Source organism: Petromyzon marinus, chromosome 22, assembly GCF_048934315.1.
Source record: "Petromyzon marinus isolate PM22_M1 ecotype Great Lakes invasive population chromosome 22, UKy_Petmar_22M1.pri1.0, whole genome shotgun sequence".
Lineage (NCBI taxonomy): Eukaryota > Metazoa > Chordata > Hyperoartia > Petromyzontiformes > Petromyzontidae > Petromyzon > Petromyzon marinus.
Genome location: NC_133688.1, coordinates 18,039,971 through 18,061,984, shown reverse-complemented (window position 1 = coordinate 18,061,984; position 22,014 = coordinate 18,039,971). Strand labels below are relative to the sequence as shown.

At 44.5% G+C, this 22,014-nt stretch overlaps 1 protein-coding gene across 1 annotated transcript in view; it reads left to right on the top strand.

Moving 5' to 3' along the window:
• LOC116944882 (uncharacterized protein C05D11.1-like) overlaps positions 1-22,014 on the top strand; it is a 39,275-nt gene that overhangs the window by 13,448 nt on the left and 3,813 nt on the right. Inside the window, exons 11-23 of the mRNA XM_032958739.2 lie at positions 2,900-2,974; positions 5,336-5,446; positions 6,630-6,773; positions 7,545-7,736; positions 10,059-10,161; positions 11,002-11,132; positions 13,365-13,545; positions 14,327-14,412; positions 15,525-15,688; positions 18,225-18,405; positions 18,651-18,700; positions 19,190-19,283; positions 21,437-21,588. Coding sequence (XP_032814630.1) covers positions 2,900-2,974; positions 5,336-5,446; positions 6,630-6,773; positions 7,545-7,736; positions 10,059-10,161; positions 11,002-11,132; positions 13,365-13,545; positions 14,327-14,412; positions 15,525-15,688; positions 18,225-18,405; positions 18,651-18,700; positions 19,190-19,283; positions 21,437-21,588 — 1,664 coding nt within the window. The remainder of the gene's footprint in view (positions 1-2,899; positions 2,975-5,335; positions 5,447-6,629; positions 6,774-7,544; positions 7,737-10,058; positions 10,162-11,001; positions 11,133-13,364; positions 13,546-14,326; positions 14,413-15,524; positions 15,689-18,224; positions 18,406-18,650; positions 18,701-19,189; positions 19,284-21,436; positions 21,589-22,014) is intronic.

Here is a 22,014-nt window from a genome sequence, read left to right as displayed (position 1 = left end):
AAAAAGACAATATCTTTCATCGCAACGGGCGAACTTGGAAAGTCGTTGCCGTTTGGCAGTTGTGCATACCAGTCGAAAACCGCAGACATGTCATGCTTGCTCGTAACGTTTATGTTTAGTGTAAATCTTGAGATGGACTTTATAACCATTATCATGCATTGGCTTCCTGGAATAATATTTGTATTGTTCCTTTTACATAGCTGGATGACAGATGTAGAGTTTGTGAATATGGACTCAAGAGACTTCTGTGTAAATGTTTTCTTTCCATGCCGTATCAGGCAGGTGTACCATTACAGTACCCTTCACAAGCGTAGTTCAAAAGTCTCGTCAATTTTGTTATGGAATGCAGGTATGTGTAGCCCCCATGTACAAAGGTCTTCGCTGCATTCCACTTGTCAGACATTTATTGAATTGGAGTTAAAGTGATGGTGTGAAAATATTGCCAATTTGTTACCCGTTTACTTCAGAACATATCGAGTTTGGTCTCTCTGATGTCTGGTTAATATATTCTCTAATGCTGTACAACAATGTTGATTAGCAAACTCTTTATTTTGACGAAGAAAGTTAAATCTAATTGAAACGAGGTACAAGTGCACACATCACATTTCTGATTTTCGTAAATACATTTTCATTCGTGATGGAGTTTTTGTTTTAGTTTCCAGCATTACGGAGCGTGAAGTTGATTCTAATCATGAAATACTCATTACGTACATTAGTTGTGACCGTCTTCAAAGGAACTACATCTTTCAAAAATAAAAACATCTTCCCCAATTTTAACTCGATTGTGCCATTTGGCGTCATTCCACGACACAAAGAATGTGCATGACCCCCGTGTTGGAGAACATCTCTTGGAATGAGATATGACAACTGCTTCTGAAAATTTCTACAATCGCCTCTTAGAAACACGATGGGGAAACACTTTCCCACTCGCCCTGCCACAGAGAGAAATGCGCATTGCACGACAATCGAACTGATGCACTTAATTTTGAGAAGTGGAAATTGAGCCAAATTAAATTGTAAAATTGTATTTAATACATGTTTTTTTTATTTTTTGCCGCCATTGTTGAACCAGGTGGAGACCATGATTATGCTGTTAATATTTTCAGGATAGCATAATCATATTTAACTTTAACACGTAGTCTTTCGCGACCAATATTATATTTATAATAAAGGTTACGGCGCATTTATAAATAACGCAATCTGACCCAAAAACCTTTTATTATGAATTATATTTAAGTCCCAGTCCGTCACATATTGTGAATGCCAGAAAGTGAAAATGTATAGCAAAGCTTCTTAAAAAAATTTTTGAAAAGTAATAGAATCACTTAGCACGCGCTGAAACTGGCTGCCTAAGATAATAACGGCTGCTCGTCGAGAATACAGCTCAAAATGCAGCACTGTCGCCAATTCATTGCAGGCATTGGGGATGGAATCATGGCTGCGTATTCGAGGATGATTATAAACTTGTGAAAATAACAATGCAAATGCCATCACACTCGCTGGAAAACTTCCAAAGTAAATTATCTCGAGAAAGGGAAAAAAAAACCTGTTCACAAAATCACTGTGCATGCTGCTCGTGAGAAATCTGCGTGTGCACTTGAATCGCTACTTAAAATTGTTGTGGTGCGGGGGGGGGGGGTTGGGTGGGGGGGGGCAGAGGGTTGGGTGGGGGGGGTCAGAGGCAGGAGGGGGCGTTGTGGTGGAGGTTGTGGGTGGCGAGCAGACAGGGAGTTGGTGGGAGGTGGGGTGGGTGTTCGCTCTAGCTGTTATGAACGTCCAGTCCAATTTTACAATTGGCTCTCGCCTCTGTGCAGCAACCCAACCCAGCCTGTTTCTTTTGTGCTCGAGGCGGCGACGCACTGAAAGACGAGCGTCTTGTCACCGCCGCGTCTCCGCAAAGCCGAGGGAGGGGGGCGGCTTTTTCCGCCATCGCCAACCTTTGGGGCTTTTCACGCGTACAGACGTCGTCCCTTGAGTGCTCCCAACGCGCAGGTCGGGGCTGCCAGGATAACTGGGCCTCTCTGGTGCATGTGTCAGGGCTTTACACGTGTATATTTCTATTATTAGGCTTCATTAAACCGCTGAATGCCGTGAATGAACGCGCTCTCGATGAGCCATGCCATAAAACCCGGAACGGCACGCTCTTTGCAGTTAGCCATTTATTCTTTTGCCGCATCGCCGATGGATTTCGCATGCTGCGATTCTTAAGTAGACGATGCCTCAACACCCAAGTATCCTGCTTGTTCGTTTTGGAGAGCCCTTTAAAAACACACTTCAGTAAGACGTCGGCCTATTAGTGAAGAAGGGAACGCAATTTTAAAATGCATTACCAGTGCTTAAAATGTCCCTGGTTTTCCCCTCTAATCATCACACCTTCCCCCCCCCCCCAAACTATCGGAAATCAAAACTTTAATGTAACTGCTACAATACAATATACGCGGGTGGTTTAAACGCACGCTTCATGTAGCGTTTGTACAAATCGTGTTGAATATTTGGTGAGACATATATAATTGGAATGTCTCCAGGTGTAAATTAGCAGTGGGGGAAGTGAGTATGGTAGGAGGCCTGGCGTTGCCATTGATGGAAAGTTGGTTTAACGATTGATCACCTCGGTAGATGGGAAGTGCGCTGTGTAGTCTGCGGATTTAAAAAAATGTTGAATCCTTCATCAGACGCAGGCAACGTTTGTCAGCAGCAGTTTTCATCCGACTCATGTGCCATTAAACTCAGTCGCTGTGGTTTGCTATTACAAACAGTGCAACGGCCTTGCCCGAAGAAAATAAATCTCTTGTTTTATTAAGTGTTGGGTCAGTCAAAGTACTATAACAAATCTTGTTGGATTTATGGTATGCGTGAATGACTACTCTTCAACCTTTCGTTTTTTTTGTTTTTCTTTCAGGCTGAAGATCACCCACACGAAGCCATCGCTTTTTCCTGCATCGGACACTTCCTCTACGGCGATACCGAGGAGGAGGTATTGGGAAGCTCTGCCCGACGGAACGTTTTCGGCATGACGTGCTAAAGAGGGGGGGTCGCTGCCTTCGCAGATGCGGCAGAGACGGGGGGAACCCGTGAATCTCTCCCCCTTTGCTACTTAACGCTTTGTTAATTATTATTTCAATTTGTCACGTGCCGAACAGTATTGCCTCAGCCAGGCGGTGAGCCGGCACCAACAATTGCCCCAGCTCTGCAGTCCTCTGTACATTAAGATGTTCTCTGCCAATTAACGAGCGTTATACATGTGGGAGGAAACCCGAAGGAAACCCACGGGTGTGAGGGGGCCAGACGCTCCATGCCATACAGATGGAACACACGGAGATTAGTCCACAATTTAGCCGTACCACCGTCTTCCGGCGATCCAGGGTATGGCGTCTCGGCCTCCCCTGGGCAGGGAGTTTGACGACATTTGTCTGATCCACGAGCCCTCACGCCGTCGACACTGCTGGATGGATCACAGGCCACGTGGATATCCACCGCCACCGAGCAGTAACGTAGCCAAGCGGCAGTGGGGTTGCCGCTTGTTGTAATCTTTTTTCGGTTTGAATCCAGCAGGCCACCCTGGTTATCACTGCCGGTGTATGAAACCATAAATATGCGCCGCCTGCTTCACAATGCCGGCGTCATGAAAAATTAACCCACGAATTACTCAATTGGGATTGGACTTAGCAATTACTACTCCCTACTGGTACATTAATGCTCATTTGCAGGCCGGTGCCGAGTCATTTTATGCCACACAGGGACATCTGTCACTGGGGGTGCCCTTGGAATTTTTCTTAGCTGAGATGTGTGGTGTAAGGCGCTTTGAGTTGCTGATTAATATTTAAGAGCCATATAAACGCATAGATTTATATTATTAAACTCCTTTAGCTGAGTTGATACTGAGTCAGACCTTTCTGGATCATATGTCAAGGCCAAGTGTATATCATCAATACGTGCCCACAGGTGGGCCCACAGATGGGGCAACTGGTACCCTTGCCACCCATACATTGAGCAGAATTGGGTGGGCAAACAATAATAGGCTTTCAAAGTCTGTGGACAGGCAATAAAAGCCAATTGACTTTAACTTTAACAGCAAAAGGTCAACACATTCTTCAATAAGAATGCCTTGGAAGAGATAAAAAAATATATATCTATAATGGTGACCTTTCGGGCAGTGGCTCTTCGTAATAGCACATGAGTGCAATGAAGGAGGGCCATTGCCCAAAACGTTGCCTATTTTATTTTATTTCTGACTGCACTGTTATTGACGAATGGGAGGTTTTTTTTCTCATTGTGCTTGTGTACCATTGCCAACGCAGTATCAATGTTTTTTTTGCACACTTTTATTGTGATATAACACCATCTGTGACAAATAACAAACTTTAAGGAGATTAAAATGTGGCATCGTCTGTGGGGGAACAGACGCTGTGGCCGAGGGTGGGGGGGGGGCAGAAATCAGAATCTGAGGACGACATTCGAACCCTGCGTGGTTTGGGTGTTAAATGAAGTTGTGTTCGGTGGCGGTGCTGCCCCCTAAACAGATTCCTCCCCCCTCAATACCTTCACGTCTCCCCCCCAATGTGAGGAGGGAGTTACCCCCCCCCCCCCACTTATTATTTGGCTGCTGTAAGTCTCCACATGAGACGCCACTTCGTTGAGCTATCATTTGTAGCCAGGTCACTTCTGATAAAGAGCTATGTCGCTCAGTGGGACTTACCTGCTAAAATAAAAAATAGTTTAGTTTTCAGGGTTTTTTTTAAATATATAAAATGGATTTTCAGCCCTTGATACGTGGTTTTATCATGAAGCACATTCGAGTACCTTTTGACACTTGGATTGAACAATTGATAATATGAGTTTAATTTGTGGCCCTACACAAAGCCCATGCTAGTCATCTGATTGTTGTTAAGCGACCTGAAGTGTGTGTTTGCATTGTCTTTACGAAGTGATTTTCTCAATAAAAAAAATCTCAAAGTTTATCGGCGATATATTAAAACAAACATGACAGTCTGTAAAAAAAAAAGTCACCTTTTGATGATGGAAAACATTCCAACATGTCTTTTTCCATAAATTTTTCCCACCTTGCTTAAAGTATTAGTTATGCTGCCCACTTGTGATAAGGTGTGACAGTGGTGCATGCTTGTTAGCCATGGGAATTGCATGCTTTTTTTCAGGAATTTGGAGAACCGTGTTATGGGGTGACTTTTATATGTGTTGTAAAACCTATCCAGCTGTACAAAATGGAAAACCACCTTAAAAAAAATAAAACCTAACCAACACAGTCATTCAGAATTGTAGATGTGACTAGGTTGGGTAATATGAGAGCCAAGGACACGTGGATACGTTTTATTTCCAGTTGCGCAAGCGGCTGAACCAGGTGGAGGCGTTCAAGAAGCTGGCGGAGGAGCCGGTGGAGTATTGGCTGGACCTCCTCAACTTCTACTTTGTTGATAAGCCCTGTGTCACGGTACACTTGCCCACACGACGACCGCAAAGCAGCGGCCCAGCAGTGTCGTGGCCTCGCCCTACCATGTAGACTGTTTTGTCTTATCCATGCTGTGATCAACTGCCATGCGCATTCAAAAGACTAAAATATTAATGCTTCTTTCCTCCTACTGCTGAGCTATGTTGAACAAAAATATTTGATTATTGAACTCCGTAGACCCCGAGTCCACCTGTCTTAGTCACCACTTTGAGCTGAATTACTCATGAAGGTGTTCTCAATTTCTCCACACTGCAGGTCACAACACTTCTTTGTCTGTTTCTTCCCTCGCATTACTCAACTTTGAAATCCCCTCCTTTTGTTTTATTTCTTATCACCTTGCTCATTCAAATATACATGTTAGCTCTTATCTGTTACATCTTCGGCTGCGCCGTTTGTCGCTGGCTGCTTGGCATTTTGAGCCTTTGGGCCTGTGTTCAGAAACCGTGGTAAAATAAATAAATCATCACCATGCTGCAAGCCACGGGGTTAATCGTGATGGGTGTAACGATCCTGGGCATTCTGTGAGTTTCCACGATTCAGGGTCACGATTCCATTCGAGGATGAAAATTTCAAGTGGTCTTTCGTGACTGAAGGGGCCGAAGTATGAATAAAAAACAATGATTCGTACACTTGTTGCCCAGGCTTAAGAATCCATATTGGTCGATTAATTGATACGTATTGCTACACCCATAGTTTTAAACGTTATGACCTTATCTTCAAGTCTTAAAAAAAATATTTTTAGAAGGATGACCAAATTAATGTATTTTGTTCCGTAAAATAATGCATTCGACCAATCTTTATGTCTTTGATGCTGCAGAACTTGGTTAATAATGTCTCGAGAATTCGGCAGCCGTCGATCAAGCTTAATGGTCATGCAGGCATGGCGCAGTCGTTATTGCACTACGCTAACGACTAATACCAGTGACGGTAATCTGAACTGGTCCTGGGCCTCCCCTAGGCCGACTGGGCCTCTCCTAGGCCGACTCGGCCTCCAACGAGTACCTGGTGCAGTATGTAAACATCGCCACGAGGGAGACAAAAGCGACCAGGCGTGATGCTGACCACCCACCCCCTAGTGCGCCGTGTCGACCTTCATAGGTGTTCGCTAACAGCGCTTGCCCCAACAGTCTGTTACGGCTATACGGGGGATCTCTGTCTGCTGCAGGTTGTCGGGGAGCCCAGCCATGCGCTGCAGGTGGAAATGGAAGCAGCGGAGAGCGGGAGAGTGGAGCGCCAGCGAGAGACGCTGGGAGAGGAGGGGCTGCTGAAGTGCGCCAAGATCATAGAGAATGCGCTACAGCAAAACGAGGTGCGACCCGCACTAGACCCAAACTTACGGGTGGCACGATGGCGAGATGTTAACTCCCTCGCCTAGGATATGCATGAGGTCGTGGATTCGATCCCAACCCAAACACTTGTATATTTGGAGTTTGCATGTTCTCTCCGTGGTCGCATGGATTTTTATTTAAATTTATTATACGCATTGTGGTGAAGATTCTTATTGCATTCACTGAAATGTTAAACGTTTATTTACTTTTTCTTTTCTCACGTGATATTTGTTTTACTTATTCCATAAACTACTCGCATTATGGGATTGAGGTGCCATACCCAGGTTCACAATGTGATTAATTGTCATGATTATGCAATTCTTTTCAAGATTAAATCATTGTTTAGCATGGTTGCATGGCGTCACATTAACTAATTATATTCAACATATGCAGATGGAAGGCCATCAATTCTTACACGTATGATAGCACGCTTATGTCATGAGCAAACGATTTGATTTTAGTTGTTGAATCAATGCAGCGTTACATCTCCGCTGTTCACAACCTTCGTGGGAACGCGCAATAAATCAATGGATTTTGGTACATTGTCCTTTGCTGCCCCAAGCACATAGCGCTGAGGTCTATAACAACCCTGTTTGTGAATGGTGGTCACGCATCGAAGCGCTTGTGCAAATTCAACCCTGCTGGGTGTCTGAGATGTCAGTTTGTGATTCACCCCTTGTGTATATATATACACACACACATCCACTACCTGCTCTGTAACGACTGTAACATCGTTTCGCAACCAACCATAGAAAGAGCCGCCGGAGGAAATTGTGAGCCGCCTGCGCATCCCGAGCACGGACAGCATCCACTTCCACCCCATAAAACCTATCTCCAACGTATCGGTCTGCCACGTGGCGGGCCTCGGCGAAGACGGGCGCTTCCCGTTGAACGAGATCTGCTTCCCTTTCCAGCTCGACCACGTTCACTCCAACTTTGTCCGGGTGAGAGCGAGCGTGACGTGTGTGTGTGTGTGCGTGTGCGCGTGCGTGCGTGCGACGCTCCCTCAGTGCAATGCAATGCCGCGCGCTACCAAACATTCTTGTGCATGAGCGTGAAGTTGTGTTATGATCGGGGGCTGTTGTTGACGAGCCGAATTGCGCTTCATGTATAGTTTTATCGCGGTTTTGACGAGCACAGGCTCTCATGGCACCAAACGGCCAGCAACAAACGCCACTCTTGAAGGGATGGTAGATTAAAGCCGACGCGTAAATAATAATTGGGAATGGAGAGGATAATAGAGAAAGTCGAGCAGCATTGAGCAAAAAGCAGAAAGTACTTTTAACCCACAGTGTGTTGAAGAAGCATGTTCCGGATGAGATGGTAGAAAACATGGGTGGATGAATTTACGGGAGGCGCTCTTGGGAGCGTTGGCCATGGTAGTAGAGGCAGTGTTAGCAAAAGGCATTGTCCAGTGTTTTCTCTTTTCCTGCTTTTTTTGTTACGATACACACGTTGACAGTCTTTCCGACACCTTGAGAAATTGCAGGAAGGGAATAATTGGCCCCTCCCATTATCTTTGTCATTATAATCATTACCTTCGTTCGTGCCGAATGCGTTGCGGTCCCGTGGCGTTCACGTTGCCTTCTCAAAGTACGCCTCGCTGGTATTCACATGGGGGAGGGGGTGGGGGTTGCGTTTAACGATCGACAGATTCTGTACGAAATCGCAACAACAACAAAAAATAAAAATTCAAAACACCTTTCCATTTGACCTGTCGCCGCCAGCAAGTACATGTGCCACAGCCACCGTGTCCCGCCCAACGGCTACAGCACACCAGGGCATTGTTTGAGGATTTCTGTGGACCATCTGATACAAGCAGCGTGTGCGACGGGGCGACAGAGAGCGCGCCGTGCCCTGGAGGAAATTTTTTCCGCATTCTTCCCACTGTGTTGATTGACAAAAGGAATTCGGGAGCGCTCTCTTCTACAGGGCCAGGCAGGTTTTTTTTTTTGTATTTTAGCGGTGCAAGCCTGGGCGAGGCCTTTGCTGTTAAAAAATCTAACGAGCCTTTTTTTTTGGGTGGGGGGGTTCGGGGGGAAGATGGAGGGGGCTGTTATTGAAGGCGTAGCAAAAAATAAAGCGTTCCGTGCATGGGTTTTGTTCGTTTAAAAATAAGATTTTAATTCACGCGAATGTAATTCATGTTTACACTGCGACAAAGGATTACAACTTTTGAGTTGCCTGTAGGTTCTAAAGAATAGTTTGCCTTAAATTTGACAGCAGAGAATAAAAAAATACCATTATAAAGGCATCAATTCATGGAAAGTATTAGCCTTACACTTAGATCCCCACGGTGAAGAATGTAACACTAATTATTCTTAGTGGCACCATTTATATTAAAAGTTTAATCTCAACGGCCAGTGCTGTTGAGAAAATCATAACACGGTAATTTTATGTTAGCGAAGTTTTTTCTTTTACAGTGGTTCCACTTAATGTTAGCAATTGCGCCGTCTGCTGGATTTCTCTGGTATAACGCGTGTTGAATAATTATCAAGCTAGTGTGTGGCATTGTCTTGTGGCTGTTAAGCCAACATGTCCACGATTGTCATGCGTTTGGATCTTGATAGGAAGAGAAAATGTCAGTTTAAAATGCAATCCTAATGTTTTGAAGCACACACCTTATTATAAAGTTTAAATATATTCGTGAATAGTTTTGTTGACCTTCCTCCGCACCTCCAATTATCACGGTTGGCGACGTACGGTGCGAAAGAAGTTCAACATACGTGCATACAATGTATATTTGCCAGTGTAACACAAGGCTCATCTGTCGTCCGGGAGTGTAATTAAATCTTTTCACTTTGAATTGAGGACTGCACCTGACATAATTATCATATCGAGTCAATTTCATGTGTGTACTTCCCATTATAGGCTGATTGTATAAATAAGTACCCAGTGTTTCGGTCAGCCAACATGTAATATAGGAGCAAAAACTAAAAAATTACAAGTTTTATAATCATGGTCCTCTGTTCTTAAGAGAAGTCCTTCATCTAGCAGTGACCAATGATGTTGATCGTTGTGCAAGTAAAGGTTTTAATTCATAATGCCTATAAAAAAATAAAACATGCAAGAGCAATAATCTGCACGGCTGGTATCATGTTGAGTTACATCAATGTTTAGCTTGAGAATCATTGCGCGGACAGCAAAACAATACTAGGCCACTCCATTTATAGTTTTTGATTTCTTGCGATGTTTGGGCAAAGGTGACATGAAAAATGTATGCATTGTAAGTAATGTTATTCCCTTTGATCTGCTTGGTTTCACAGTACATAGTTATGCTGGACACCACCCCGGTGCCACAAGAGCTCAAACCTTACCTCGGCCTGTACTCGGAGATAATATTCGAGTCACCATTGATGCGTGATGGAGGTGGGTCAAGATGCTGAAACTGCCACGCTCACTTTGCTTTCGGAGCACACTGTGCTTGCTTTACAATTATCGTGCTCACATTTTGTCCATTTTGACTACCTGTCTTAAAGTATTGTACTTATGTACGTTATTACGAGATGTTTCAGAGCAATTCCATATGTGGCAAATGTTTGATGTGTTTATTAGGAAGTTCCAATGTCGCTTTTAATTTGTCAGTGGAATGTTTATCGTTTGAAAGTGCACACTCATAGTAAATGCTGCACATGTAATTTCTCCCCCTGATGCAAATGCATATTTAATTGAAAATCCAACTATGATCAGTTCTTGCTGAAAATTATGCCTTTTAGGTTAAGGTGCAGCCTTGCAATTGCTTGTTCACACTGCTTCTGGCAGAAGGGGCTCCACTAAATGGAGCTCTAGATAACAATTCTATAAATATTTGGCCTACTCTTCCAATACGGGCAGGTGTCTTGGAAGAACAGCAGCACATTTATTCTTGTATTTTACAATTTAACAAACTGGCACCATTTTGTCAGCTGTCGCACCGGGATATCAAGTTGAAACGGTGACCTCTGGATCGCGAGTTCAGCGTGCCAGCCATCACACCATGACAGCATCCCAATGCATATTAATGGCTAGCACACATATATACAGTACTATACAGCGGAGCTAGTATTACGCCGTCAGCATCTTTATATGCATTGCTGAACAACAAAAGGTGGTGAGTCTGCATCTTACGGCTGTGAACCAATAGGGACCATAACCCAGGCTGCCTTCTAAGCCGCTTACACTGTAGTCATTTCATACTTCACTGTGCATTCACATTTGCATGGTGTTTAGTTCTGGTGCCCCATGAGGAGGTGATTAAACAGCTGGCAGAGGACACTGTGAAGAACGATGCCACGCTGGGCATGAAGGGCTGCCGATTCTTCTGTGGAAGCTACGCACACCTCCTGTGCATCATGCTCAAGGTGACATCAAAAATAAACATGAGCAGAGAGCTCCAAAACTTCCATGGCACTGGGAAAAAAATAGGCTCTTTGCAGTTATATTAATTACAGTGTCTGAGCCTCAGTAATTAGATACAGCGGTGATATTGCAAAGCTGAGAGGGAAAAAAGACACTTTCATTATGAACTTTAATATACTGTAGTTTATTAAAAAAAAACTGACTTTTGGTGGACTTTTTTTGGCAGGCATGATAAAATGAACTCGCTATTTATGATCATGGCACACAAGCACTGGCAGTTTTTAATCAGTGTGTACTATCTGCATTGACATACGGCGGTTTAAAAACACCGTGGTCGTTAAGGAAAACATTGAACTAAAGCTGAAAACTGAACAGACATGCATGCTTGGAATTACATTGAGATCTAAAAACAGCAACGCATGGATTCGAGAACACGCACACATTAACTGCGTGAATTAAATTGAATAAAATTAGGTGGTCTTGGGTAGGACACGCCACTGAAAGAGTTGATGACCGATGGTCAGGATAGTGATTGGGTGGGAGCCAAGGAAGAGATGGAGCATTGAAATCAGCTGATGCGCAGGTGCTCGATAGATTGTTGCATCGCAGACGTGTAAGGGATGACGACGACTCGGGAAGGCTTTTATCCAGCAGTGGATTGATCATGGCTGATGATGATGCCTTACAGTATGATGAGCATCGCAATCCCGTAGCTCTGCACATAATTATGATATGGCGATAAATGCCGTTATCAGTCGTGTGCGATTGAAGCTAGCAGCATTTCCGGGTGCTTGGCTCGCATACTCTTTAACTCCAATGACAGTGGTCTTTTATCTGTGATGGAGGGGAAGAAAAATACATGGCATGTTTCTAAAATGTAGGTAGAAGTTTTAAACATGCTCAATTTTTTCTCTCCAAATACGCATGCTTTCTTCAGCTTTCATGATGGGCCTCTATGCGTGCCATTAATTCACTGGAGTTAACCTTTGAACATATCAGTCACCTATTTGATGTTGCACATTACTACTGCTATGATTCCTTTCATTTACAACTTTCAAATGTGTAGTTTTAAATTGTACTTTATCAGTATTCATTGATTTTTAGATCGCTTATAAGTTGTACTTCCACCGCATGCTTCCCTTGAGTCTCAAAGCCGTTTTCTCGAGCCAGTTTAATGATTTGTTTACCGTGTCTCTCGCTTATAATTTGGTACATGCCAACCTTCATCACATGCAGCTCATTTCGTTCTAAAGAGCCCTAATTTCTGGTGACAATACTGCATTGTGACAGTTTACTAGGCCCCGTGTAAATCACTCTTCCCCACCCCACTCCCTACCCCTTCTCCTTTACACTTGCCTGGGAATTTTTTTATTGGAAATCTCACCCCTCTTAAAATTCTCGTTGCCAGGCATCCAGAATTAAACCTCCGGGAAAATAATTTATGTCTGTGGTAATGTTTGTGGGTTTTTTCAGTTTCTCCCCCGCAGAGAGATACTTATTCAGTTGGAGTATTCGCCCCGATCTTCCTTTGTTCGCAGATGGTCGACACATGTCATGTTTAGTCCGAACAGAAGTTATTGACCTCTTTGAGCGGCACGTGATCAAAATGACAACCCTTGCCCGCATGTATAAAATCGGGATTTGAAAATTATGGTTTTAGGCACAAGGGAAAAAAAAGTGGAATTTTTTTCCCGGTGGCATAACGGTGGTACGTGAGAGTGCAGGACACGTTGAGCATGAACCTAGCGCATGCACCTGCTAAGACTTGAACACGTGAACAATACTACGAATTATAATTACAGTGGATGTTGGCTATATGCACGGTATATATGAGCACAGTTCACAAAACATTCTTACATTACACTCGTGGGGGAAGGCAAAGGATATCATTTGATACCAATGTATGTCAGTTGAATGTATGTATGATACAAGCACACTTGCCTAGCTTAAACGTGTGATTATGTTCAGCTTCTGCATTTGTTTTGGCTGAAGAAACTGAAAAAAACTATCTTCACAACAAGTGTATTTAAGAATTGGGTTGGTTAAAGTTGACTTAGTCACACAGGACCATGTTTGGGGTTCTTAAAATTCCGTGTACATGCCAAAGCTAACGCAACTTATCGACGATGTTAAGAGTAGGGGGAGAATCCGTCCCAAGTCGTACTGAACAGCTGCCTTTGTTTTTTTTTTTTTACTCAAGCACCGTCTTCTTTGCCATGTCCCCTGTGGCGTAGGTGGACAGGCAGAAATATCGCAAAGGTGTGCAGTGGATTAGGGAGCTGATGCACCAGGTGGTCTTCACCCCCGAGCGAATCCAGATCGTGGCCACCAAGATCCTGAACGAAGTGCCGCGACACAAGCGCGACGGTTCGACGGTCGTCACAGCAATTTTGAAAGAGCTCAACTTCCCATCGGGTGAGGAAGCTCGATCGTGAGGCTTGCCCAAGGGAAAAATGGAGAGGAACGCTTCACGTAGTGGTTTCCTGTCTCAAGTGGAGAATGAACATTTTTTTTTGCCTCCGCCTGGGACTGCCACAAATTACCGCTTGGGGAATTTAAACATATCAGGTTATGTGTGTGTGTGTGTGCGCAGTCGGGGCAATTGCGCTACGGTGAAAGGCAAAAGAACGTTTTAACGAATGGTTGGCCTTTCTGCCTCGTCTGTAATACGAAGGGATCTTATTGCAAAAGCACATAAATTTTGTCACCAGACAATGGAAAATCACTGGCTCCAGAGGTCACTCTTAATGAGAAACTCCCACGCTATGGTTCACTTTTGGCCCGTTGATGCATTGGCTCTTGTCTAATGGGTGAAGAACTCTGCAGTTGCCACACGTCGAACATTTTAGGGAAGTATTTTTTTCTTGCTGCACAAAGAATTTCTTAAGACTGTTTTCCGTATTCTGGGACATATTTTGTTAATGTTTAAGCGGTTTCAATACTTTATGAAGTTGTGTTAACTCTGTCACATTCTGATACAGCCGAGCCTTCCGCTTTGAACACATAGTTAAAACTCTCATGACGGACAGCCACGGGATTCCTACATCTAGCAGTGGGTAGAAACTGGCCGACCGATGATGATGATGATGATGGCGGTGGTGCTGATAAAACTATTGCTGTTTAAAGGTGGCGGGCGTGTGTAGTTGAAGTTGTTTGATGATGCGAATGGTTTTTATTTCCTAATGTTTTTTGACAGAAAGCAACCACACCAAGATGAACATGATCAGACAGCAGAGGTTTCTCACCGACCTGCTCAAACGGCTCGAGACAGACCCAAAACAGGTGCCGTGATAATGTCCTAGTCCTGTGGATGTGTTAAACGAAACATTATGCAAACTCGACAAAATCCCATAATAATTAACCACAGTTTCAAATTGTGCTTTTCAGAAATAACAGCAGATGAGCAATTTTACATAAATAAGAAGGGAACTATGTTTATAAGCTTCCTCGTGTTTCTGCATGCCTGTGCAACATTTAATACATTTTGGAAGTCACTGATCAATATGTAAATCTGGCGAATAACAATTTCAGAAAAGTTTTCTCTGTAGTCCCTTGTCACCGGGTGTCCTCTGTTTCCCCAAAAATACGCTGAGACCACCGATAAATATTCCTTTAAAAATCTGTTACGTTGTAAACAAAAAAATCCAACTTCACCTGAGCCCATGAGAATTCGATACGTCGTTGTGTCCTGTGGTAAGATGGTTGGTGACTGAAAGGACACTGCCAGCCACTCTTCTCTCACAGCGTTTGTCATTGGATTGCTGGCACCTCACCTGCCTTTGGTAGTCACACTACATGAGGGGTCCCGCGAGAAGCGGTGGAACGGTGTGTCGATTCGGCCGTTGTTATCGATTTTTAAACTCACGATACGGGCATAAGCATCATATGTGTAAGGATGTTTTCCCTTTTCATTCTTGTATGTTGCACGCCTTGGGTACGGATCACTTCTGTGGCCACGAAAGACACTATCATTCACTGCATTCTTCCGAATGCATTTGATTATTGAATCCGCTCCTACCCACAATCATTGACCCTGAGGCCGTTGCCACTTAACCACCACTTTCAGACAATTCCTTCTCTGAAAGCGTTGCCAACTTCCCCGTAACGCAGGTCAAAACTCTTCTCTTTCTGCTTCTATCCTCGCACTGCCAGTCTCCCCCCGCCTCGATCTCTTATAACCTTGCTCATTTCAAGTAGCTTTTTATGACCTTAAAGTGCTATTTTCTTCTGGCCGCTTGGCGTTGTAGGCCTTTGGGCCCTCTGCTCAACAATTCTACAACAACAAATGATATGCTAGGGTGGCGAACAATGTCGTTCGGTTTGCAGAGGAGAGAGAGAGAGAGAGAGTGCGTAGTAACGCTGTCGTGTTGTCATGTGCCCGCTCGCGATCCAAGGTGATCGCGGACATGGAGCGAGTGGCCGAGGTGGTGATGTCTGCCGAGAATCTCCGCGTGCACGTGTCGGCCGATGTGGGCTGGCTGGCAGCCGAGTTCCCGCAGCCCCAGCAGCCCTGGCTCGATGGCTCTCTCTTCCCGCAAGCCGAGATAACGGCAACACGGTCTGCATCCCAGGGCACCACCGCCACCGCCGCCACCGCCGCCACCGCACTGCGCACGCGCACTGTTTGTTGCGCCCAAGATCGTGCCACCGATTTGGGTCAGAAAAAAATGTGCTTTCAACGACCGGCTCTTGCAAATGGTTGGTCCAAAGGAAAGTTGATTTGGTCCCTTTTAATGATTTTAAAACATCAGAAGGTCAGGGATTTCCTTTTGAAGCCCAGTATAAGCTTTTATTTTATTTTTGTTTACTGTTACACTTAGCCTGATGTTTGGTAGAAGGGTTCCTATTCATGCCAGTTTTGTTTATTGCAAGCAATAGAACTGCTTTGTAAAAAAAATGAATGCATATTTCAAGGATACAAAATTCCGGTGATGTCTTGGCTGTAAACAATTATGGATATCAAAACGTCTTCCCGGTATGTTACGTAACAAACAACGGGAGCCAATAATGTGACTGATGAAACGTATTCGATCAAGGTGAATTATGTATTCCATAAACATAAAACCATTTTGTAAATTACTTTAATCATTTTTACACGCAGTGAGCTACTGCTCATTTGAATTCACGCAATGGTTACATTTAAAACATGAGAGTGTTAAAAAAGGAAGTTTAATCCAATCAGACAACAGCATTTTCAAGTGTATCATTTCTAATTTTTCTTCCTCCCACTTTTGGAACATTGTTAAACAAGTTAAGAGTTTGGTAATTATTTGTAATTTGCAATCCCATCAACATCTTACATTTATTATTGAGCATTATCATCATCATCATCTACCTGGTTTATTATAGCCGTCTAAATTATTAACGACCGCACACTTAGCATTTTGAAGCGTAACAAATTTGCTCATGAAAACTTTAGCGTCCAGTCCCCTGCGCCTTCTCCTTTCACTTGGTGAAGAGACGCGTGTGTTTACAATCACGCCACATGAACCCCCCCCCCCCAACAAAAAAATACGTTGCGATTAATCGCGGCTTCTGGTTGTAAACACGTGTGGTCGCTTTTTTTTAATTTTGCATAACCACCATGTGCTACCACTGGCTATCTGCTTTCTTGTAGGGTCATGGGTTGAGGGTTTCCCACACAATAGCTTCCTGTTTTAAGTGAACCACCAGTGGCTAAGAAATCAACACTGCCCGTTAAACGCACGCCATAAATTGAGCTGTTGGACTTTAAAGCCTTGCGGGTGTATTTCCCCAAAGCTAATTAAATGGCTAAGTGCAGTATACAAAACAAGTGGGGCAGAAAATTGGGAGAGTTTACAGGAGGCATGTTTGGGCACAGTGGACACAATTATGCGAGTAACATTTTGTTTTGCATCCTTAACCAGTTTCATTGATTTTGGTTCCCTAACTGTACTACCACTTCCTCACATTTTTATGAAGTCATAAATATGCAACCCAGAGTCTTTAACTTCAACTTGTCCATTGAAAGCTGATTGACGTTACCTTCTTCGTTTTTGTGCACTGGCATGGCATTGGCACAGCAGGCTCATTGCTGGCCAAGATTCGTTTTATCTTCACATAGAGTATGGATTGCGGAGAGCTGTGGCACCACACTACGAACCCGGCGATCCGAGTTAGATTACCGGCCATGGCTAACATCAGTGGGGAGCGATAACTTGAACAACTGGTCCTGGGTGTGCCACCCTTCAACCAACCCGCAATATGACCAGCATGGTGAAGTATGGTCAAGCGGCCCCCATGACTCACATGGCATATTCCCAACATTGGATTGATCTCCATGAGGCTCTACACAAACAGCCTTCCGTATAGAGCAGTGGTCATCACCATTAAAAGTGACCAGAGGCTACCCGTTTTGTGTCATCGCAAAGTCTGTTCTGTGTTACGTTGATGGGATTTATGTTTTGAATTAATGGTAGCTGTCCGTGGCTATCTTTAATTCAATTCAAAGAATAGCTTCATCTCATTTTCATCATGTCATTCATATTTTTTCGCTATTTTTCAGCCTCATACAATTTGGTTCTCTCCTTTCGTCTAAACGTAACATCATTTACTTTGACCTTACATTAATCGTAAGGGACATACATTTTGATACGTAATATTAGCCAACAAATCGATTTAGATCGACAAATCAGTGCACCGTCGCATAGCTGCTATCCGCGCAACTGCCGTTAACACTTACCGGGTTGGCGATGGGACCAACCTGGAATCTTGATTTAAAGCTTTCGTGACTGCACGGATTAATATACTTGTTTCTTTCGGTAAAGTCACGTAGAAGGGAAACAATAAAATAATACAAATATATAACAATAAAATTATCACGACGTTTCGACTGCAACACAAGCAATCATCATCAGGTGTGAAAACCACAGCAATAAATTATTGTTTCCCTTCTACGTGACTTTACCGAAAGAACCAAGAATATTAACCTGGAATCTGTCGCGCTCTTTGTTTAGATATCCCACGCCTAATGCAGCAGCAGCAGCGGACACTGTGATGATGGTTTATGCGGTGCGGGCATTGGGAATTCAACATGCAGCGTCGTGCTGTGTGTGTGTGTGTGTGTCGCGCAGCCTACTGGAAATGACGCAGGGTCACGAGCACCTTCTGCCAATGGGACAGACCGGGATTCTCATCGGAGTGGGATCCGTGGAGTCCAGCTATGTTATGGAGTCCACTCCATGCATTACCGACTACACCCACCCAGACCTGCCGGCAATTATGGTGTTTATAGAATACCTTACCGCTCTGGAGGTGAGAGACAAGTGGCCCATGTGTTATATGTACATGTGGCAGCACACATAGCCGTAATTATCTATTGAGCTGTAATAATGTTGTCGCACATGCTGCTATTTATAGGTTAGATGTTGAAATTCCAATTACTGTGTAATGGGCAAAATCACAAGTAAGTTGAAAAAAAACTAAGTTTGCTTCTTTTTTTTAAGGCTGTGAAATGAAGTTGTGAATTGTTTTCTAATTCTCATTGCGTGACTGTGCAGGGCCCCATGTGGAGGCAACTGAGAGGGCTCGGTCTAGCGTACCACTACAGGTGACAAACACACTTTTTATATATTTATATTTTAAAAGTATCATTACTAGAACAGTGGGAGGCGAGCCCGAGTGTTCCACAAAATGTTTACACAGAATTTGCAGAAAAGTGTGTGATCTGAATCCGTGCATGTGCGTGTCTGTGTATGTGTGTATAGCTTGTGAAGAACAGTAGCGCGTGTAGTGGTTAGCGCATTGCGCTGCAAATCTGGCAAGCCGAGTTCCATTCCTGCTCACGGCTAACATCGATGTAAAATACCTGAATTGGTCCTGGGCCTCCTCTATGTCAACTCAGGCTTAAATACATACTTGGTGCAGTGTCTATACAGCAGCACTGGGCGGCCAGGCATGGTGGTAGCCACACCAGCCTCTCGTATGCCATTCCGGCCTTCATAGGAGTTCGCCAACAGGGCTTGCCTCAACACACTTGTTAACGCTGTACGGGGGATCTTTGTCTTTGTGCCTACCACTGTGTTTGTGGTCCGTGCAGCATGCTTGCCGTACCCAGCCAGGGCCTCCTTTTCTTCTCGCTGTACAAGTCGAGCCACCCAGTCAGCGCTTATAAGCACGCCAAGGAGATCCTGGTGAGAGCTCTGCAATATAAATTCGCCTGTCCATTTATTTTTGTTACAATTGTTTGTCTTTTTTTCTCCAATTGTGCTGTCGGTGTCACATAATGACACGTGACATTTCGACTGTGCTATCCGTGCAATGTTACGAGACGAAGGATCCAAGAGGATAGCTCCGAAAGCGGTGCTACCTGTGAACAAAAACGGCCCGTGGAAGGAGATATCACTGAACTATTGCCGAGGTCCCTTCAAGTGACCTCTGGTCCACACTGCAGTGAGTGGCACACTTTGCCACCTGCCCTGATACAGAGTAATGTTCATCGCGTAAACACTCCAACGATGAGCGATCAGAGCTGGAATTTAGCCAAATTACTTCAAGAACCAAATTTAATAGGATGTTTTTGTGCGCAGTCATCGGTGAGGAGGTTTAAACCAGGGGCGGAGCCAGGATTTCAAGCCGGGGTGACATTCAACACATTTTTATTTCAAGAATGATTAGAGAGTCAGGCTGTTGAAACTAGACGCCATCGGTTGGCGACACACTCTGACAATGCAGTTGCACGGAGCCCGCCAGACCGAGTGTCGTACACTTATACGCAGAATGTCACCCCTGTCACCCCCCCTGGCTCCGCCCCTGGTTTAGACGATCACATTTGAGAACCCGGTTTAAGCACAAGCAGCTGCATGGATTCCAACCCAGAATCTCAGTGGTGCAAGCTCAGGGCTCTGTCCTCGGAGCAACTCGGCCATCTTGCGCATTGATTTAGACTCGTAACGCACGTGCACTCAACCTTTTAAGAAGAATTGTCAACGCTTCCCCACTTCTCCACGCGTGCACACGTTGCATGAATAGTCTGCTGCCCTGGCCACCATTCTGCTTCTTGTCGGAACGTTGTGGGCCGCCTTGTTGTGAATGTTTTATGCCATAGCCCATTGGGGTTCCTCAATTTGTAATTGATTTTGCATATCTTCTTACTTAAGTTATAATTGTCATAAACAACCTGAATCTTCTATTGTACAATGTAATTTCTACTCGTATAGCCACTGAAGTGTAACAGCATGTCACGACTAAATTTGTAAGTTTGATTTAAACAAAAAATGTTTGTCGTTTTATAACCATTGTGTGTTGTGCATCCTCATGCTAGTACCACAAGAATCAAACTGGAATAAGCTAACTATGCATTGCTTATAATTGCATATGTTATATTTATATATGCCATGTAACGAATGGACAGATAGTCCAGCTTAATATGTACGTTTTTTCAATTTAAATATAGTGGGCGGGCGTGAAATGAAAGAAAAATAATATACAGCCCTTTGTAAATCCAGTGTTGGTTGAACACCTGCCCACAGTATTTGTGGCGAGGAGGGGTTGTTCGTTCCACAAGGGTTATTTGATCATACTTCGCGCTGGCCCGTAAGGCCTGGTGAAGGGTGAGCCCGGGACCAGTTCAGATGTCATTCACCGTTGAGCGATCGCCATGGTCAGGAATAGAACGCAGGTTTGCCGGGTTCGTAGCGTAATGTGATAACCACAGCGCTACCACCCACCCGTGCCTTGAGGTTTAATCGCCAACAAAAAACTGTTGGGGAATTTGATGCGACTGTGGCCAGGAGGTGGAGCAGTCATCACATTCATTGTTGGCAAGCTCACCAAGCCTAACCGCCCTTTGCTGCGCTATCAGGGGTATCCAGTATCCTTCTCATGTACAAATAGCAGAGTGGAGGGAATTACTTAAAAAACTTTAATTACAAAAGAAATTCAAAGCAAATCACATTCCATGGGATTGCCGCCATCTTAAAGCGGTTGACTAGTGCGACTGCTTCTGAACTAAATGTCAGTTCTATGAATTTAGCTTCTTCCTAGGCCATTCAAATGCTAATGTTAAATGCTAATAACTATAGCCACGGCAAACTTTTTGTTTGTTTTACTCTTCGAGGCCTCGTGTTGTTTCACCGGAGTGTGGCGACAAACCGTAACGCGACCTGCTCAAATAAAACTTGACACCTGCCGCACAAAAAAAAACCCCTCGCACACTCGAATCCCACCGAACGGCACGCGCCTAGATTGCGGGCAAGTAGAACGGGCGCGGTGACCACGCGGCCTGATTTTGTTTAACTCCCCGAGGTTGCGCGTCCCCCCCTCCCCGTGCGCCTCTCGCCGTCAGGATGAGTTTGTGTTGGGTGCTACTCCCTGGGACCCTGTGATATTGGAGTCGTCCATCTCGAGTGTCATTTTCGAGATCATCGAGCGCGAGACGACCGTCTCCGAGGCCTCCCTGCAGTCCCTCCTGTCCAGCTTCCGCAAAATGGACAACAAGTACGTGGCTTCACGTGGTGTCAAAGCGCCGCGGGGTTGGGCTTTTTTCTGTCCGTGTTAGCAAATTTTGTAAACTGCGCGCGTGTAATGATTCACACCCCCCCCACCCGGCCACCCCATCTTCCTCCCCGCCAGCACAGCCGACAATTCTAGTCATGATTTAGGGTCTCGATTCAACTCTTTTTTTCACTTTTACCATCTCGTTGGTTTTGTCTTTTTTTACTTGTACGGTTTTGTTTGCTCCCATTAGCCTACGTGTAAGTTCAACATTCCAGTTACATATTGTCGGCACTGCTGGATGAAGGCGTCCTTAAGTCGTCGCCTTCTCTCATCGTCTCACAATGTCATAATCCATCGAGCTTCTGTGCACGAGATAGAGTTGATCTCATTGCTCCATCTCCTCGGTGTTGCCTCCTTGGGCTAACA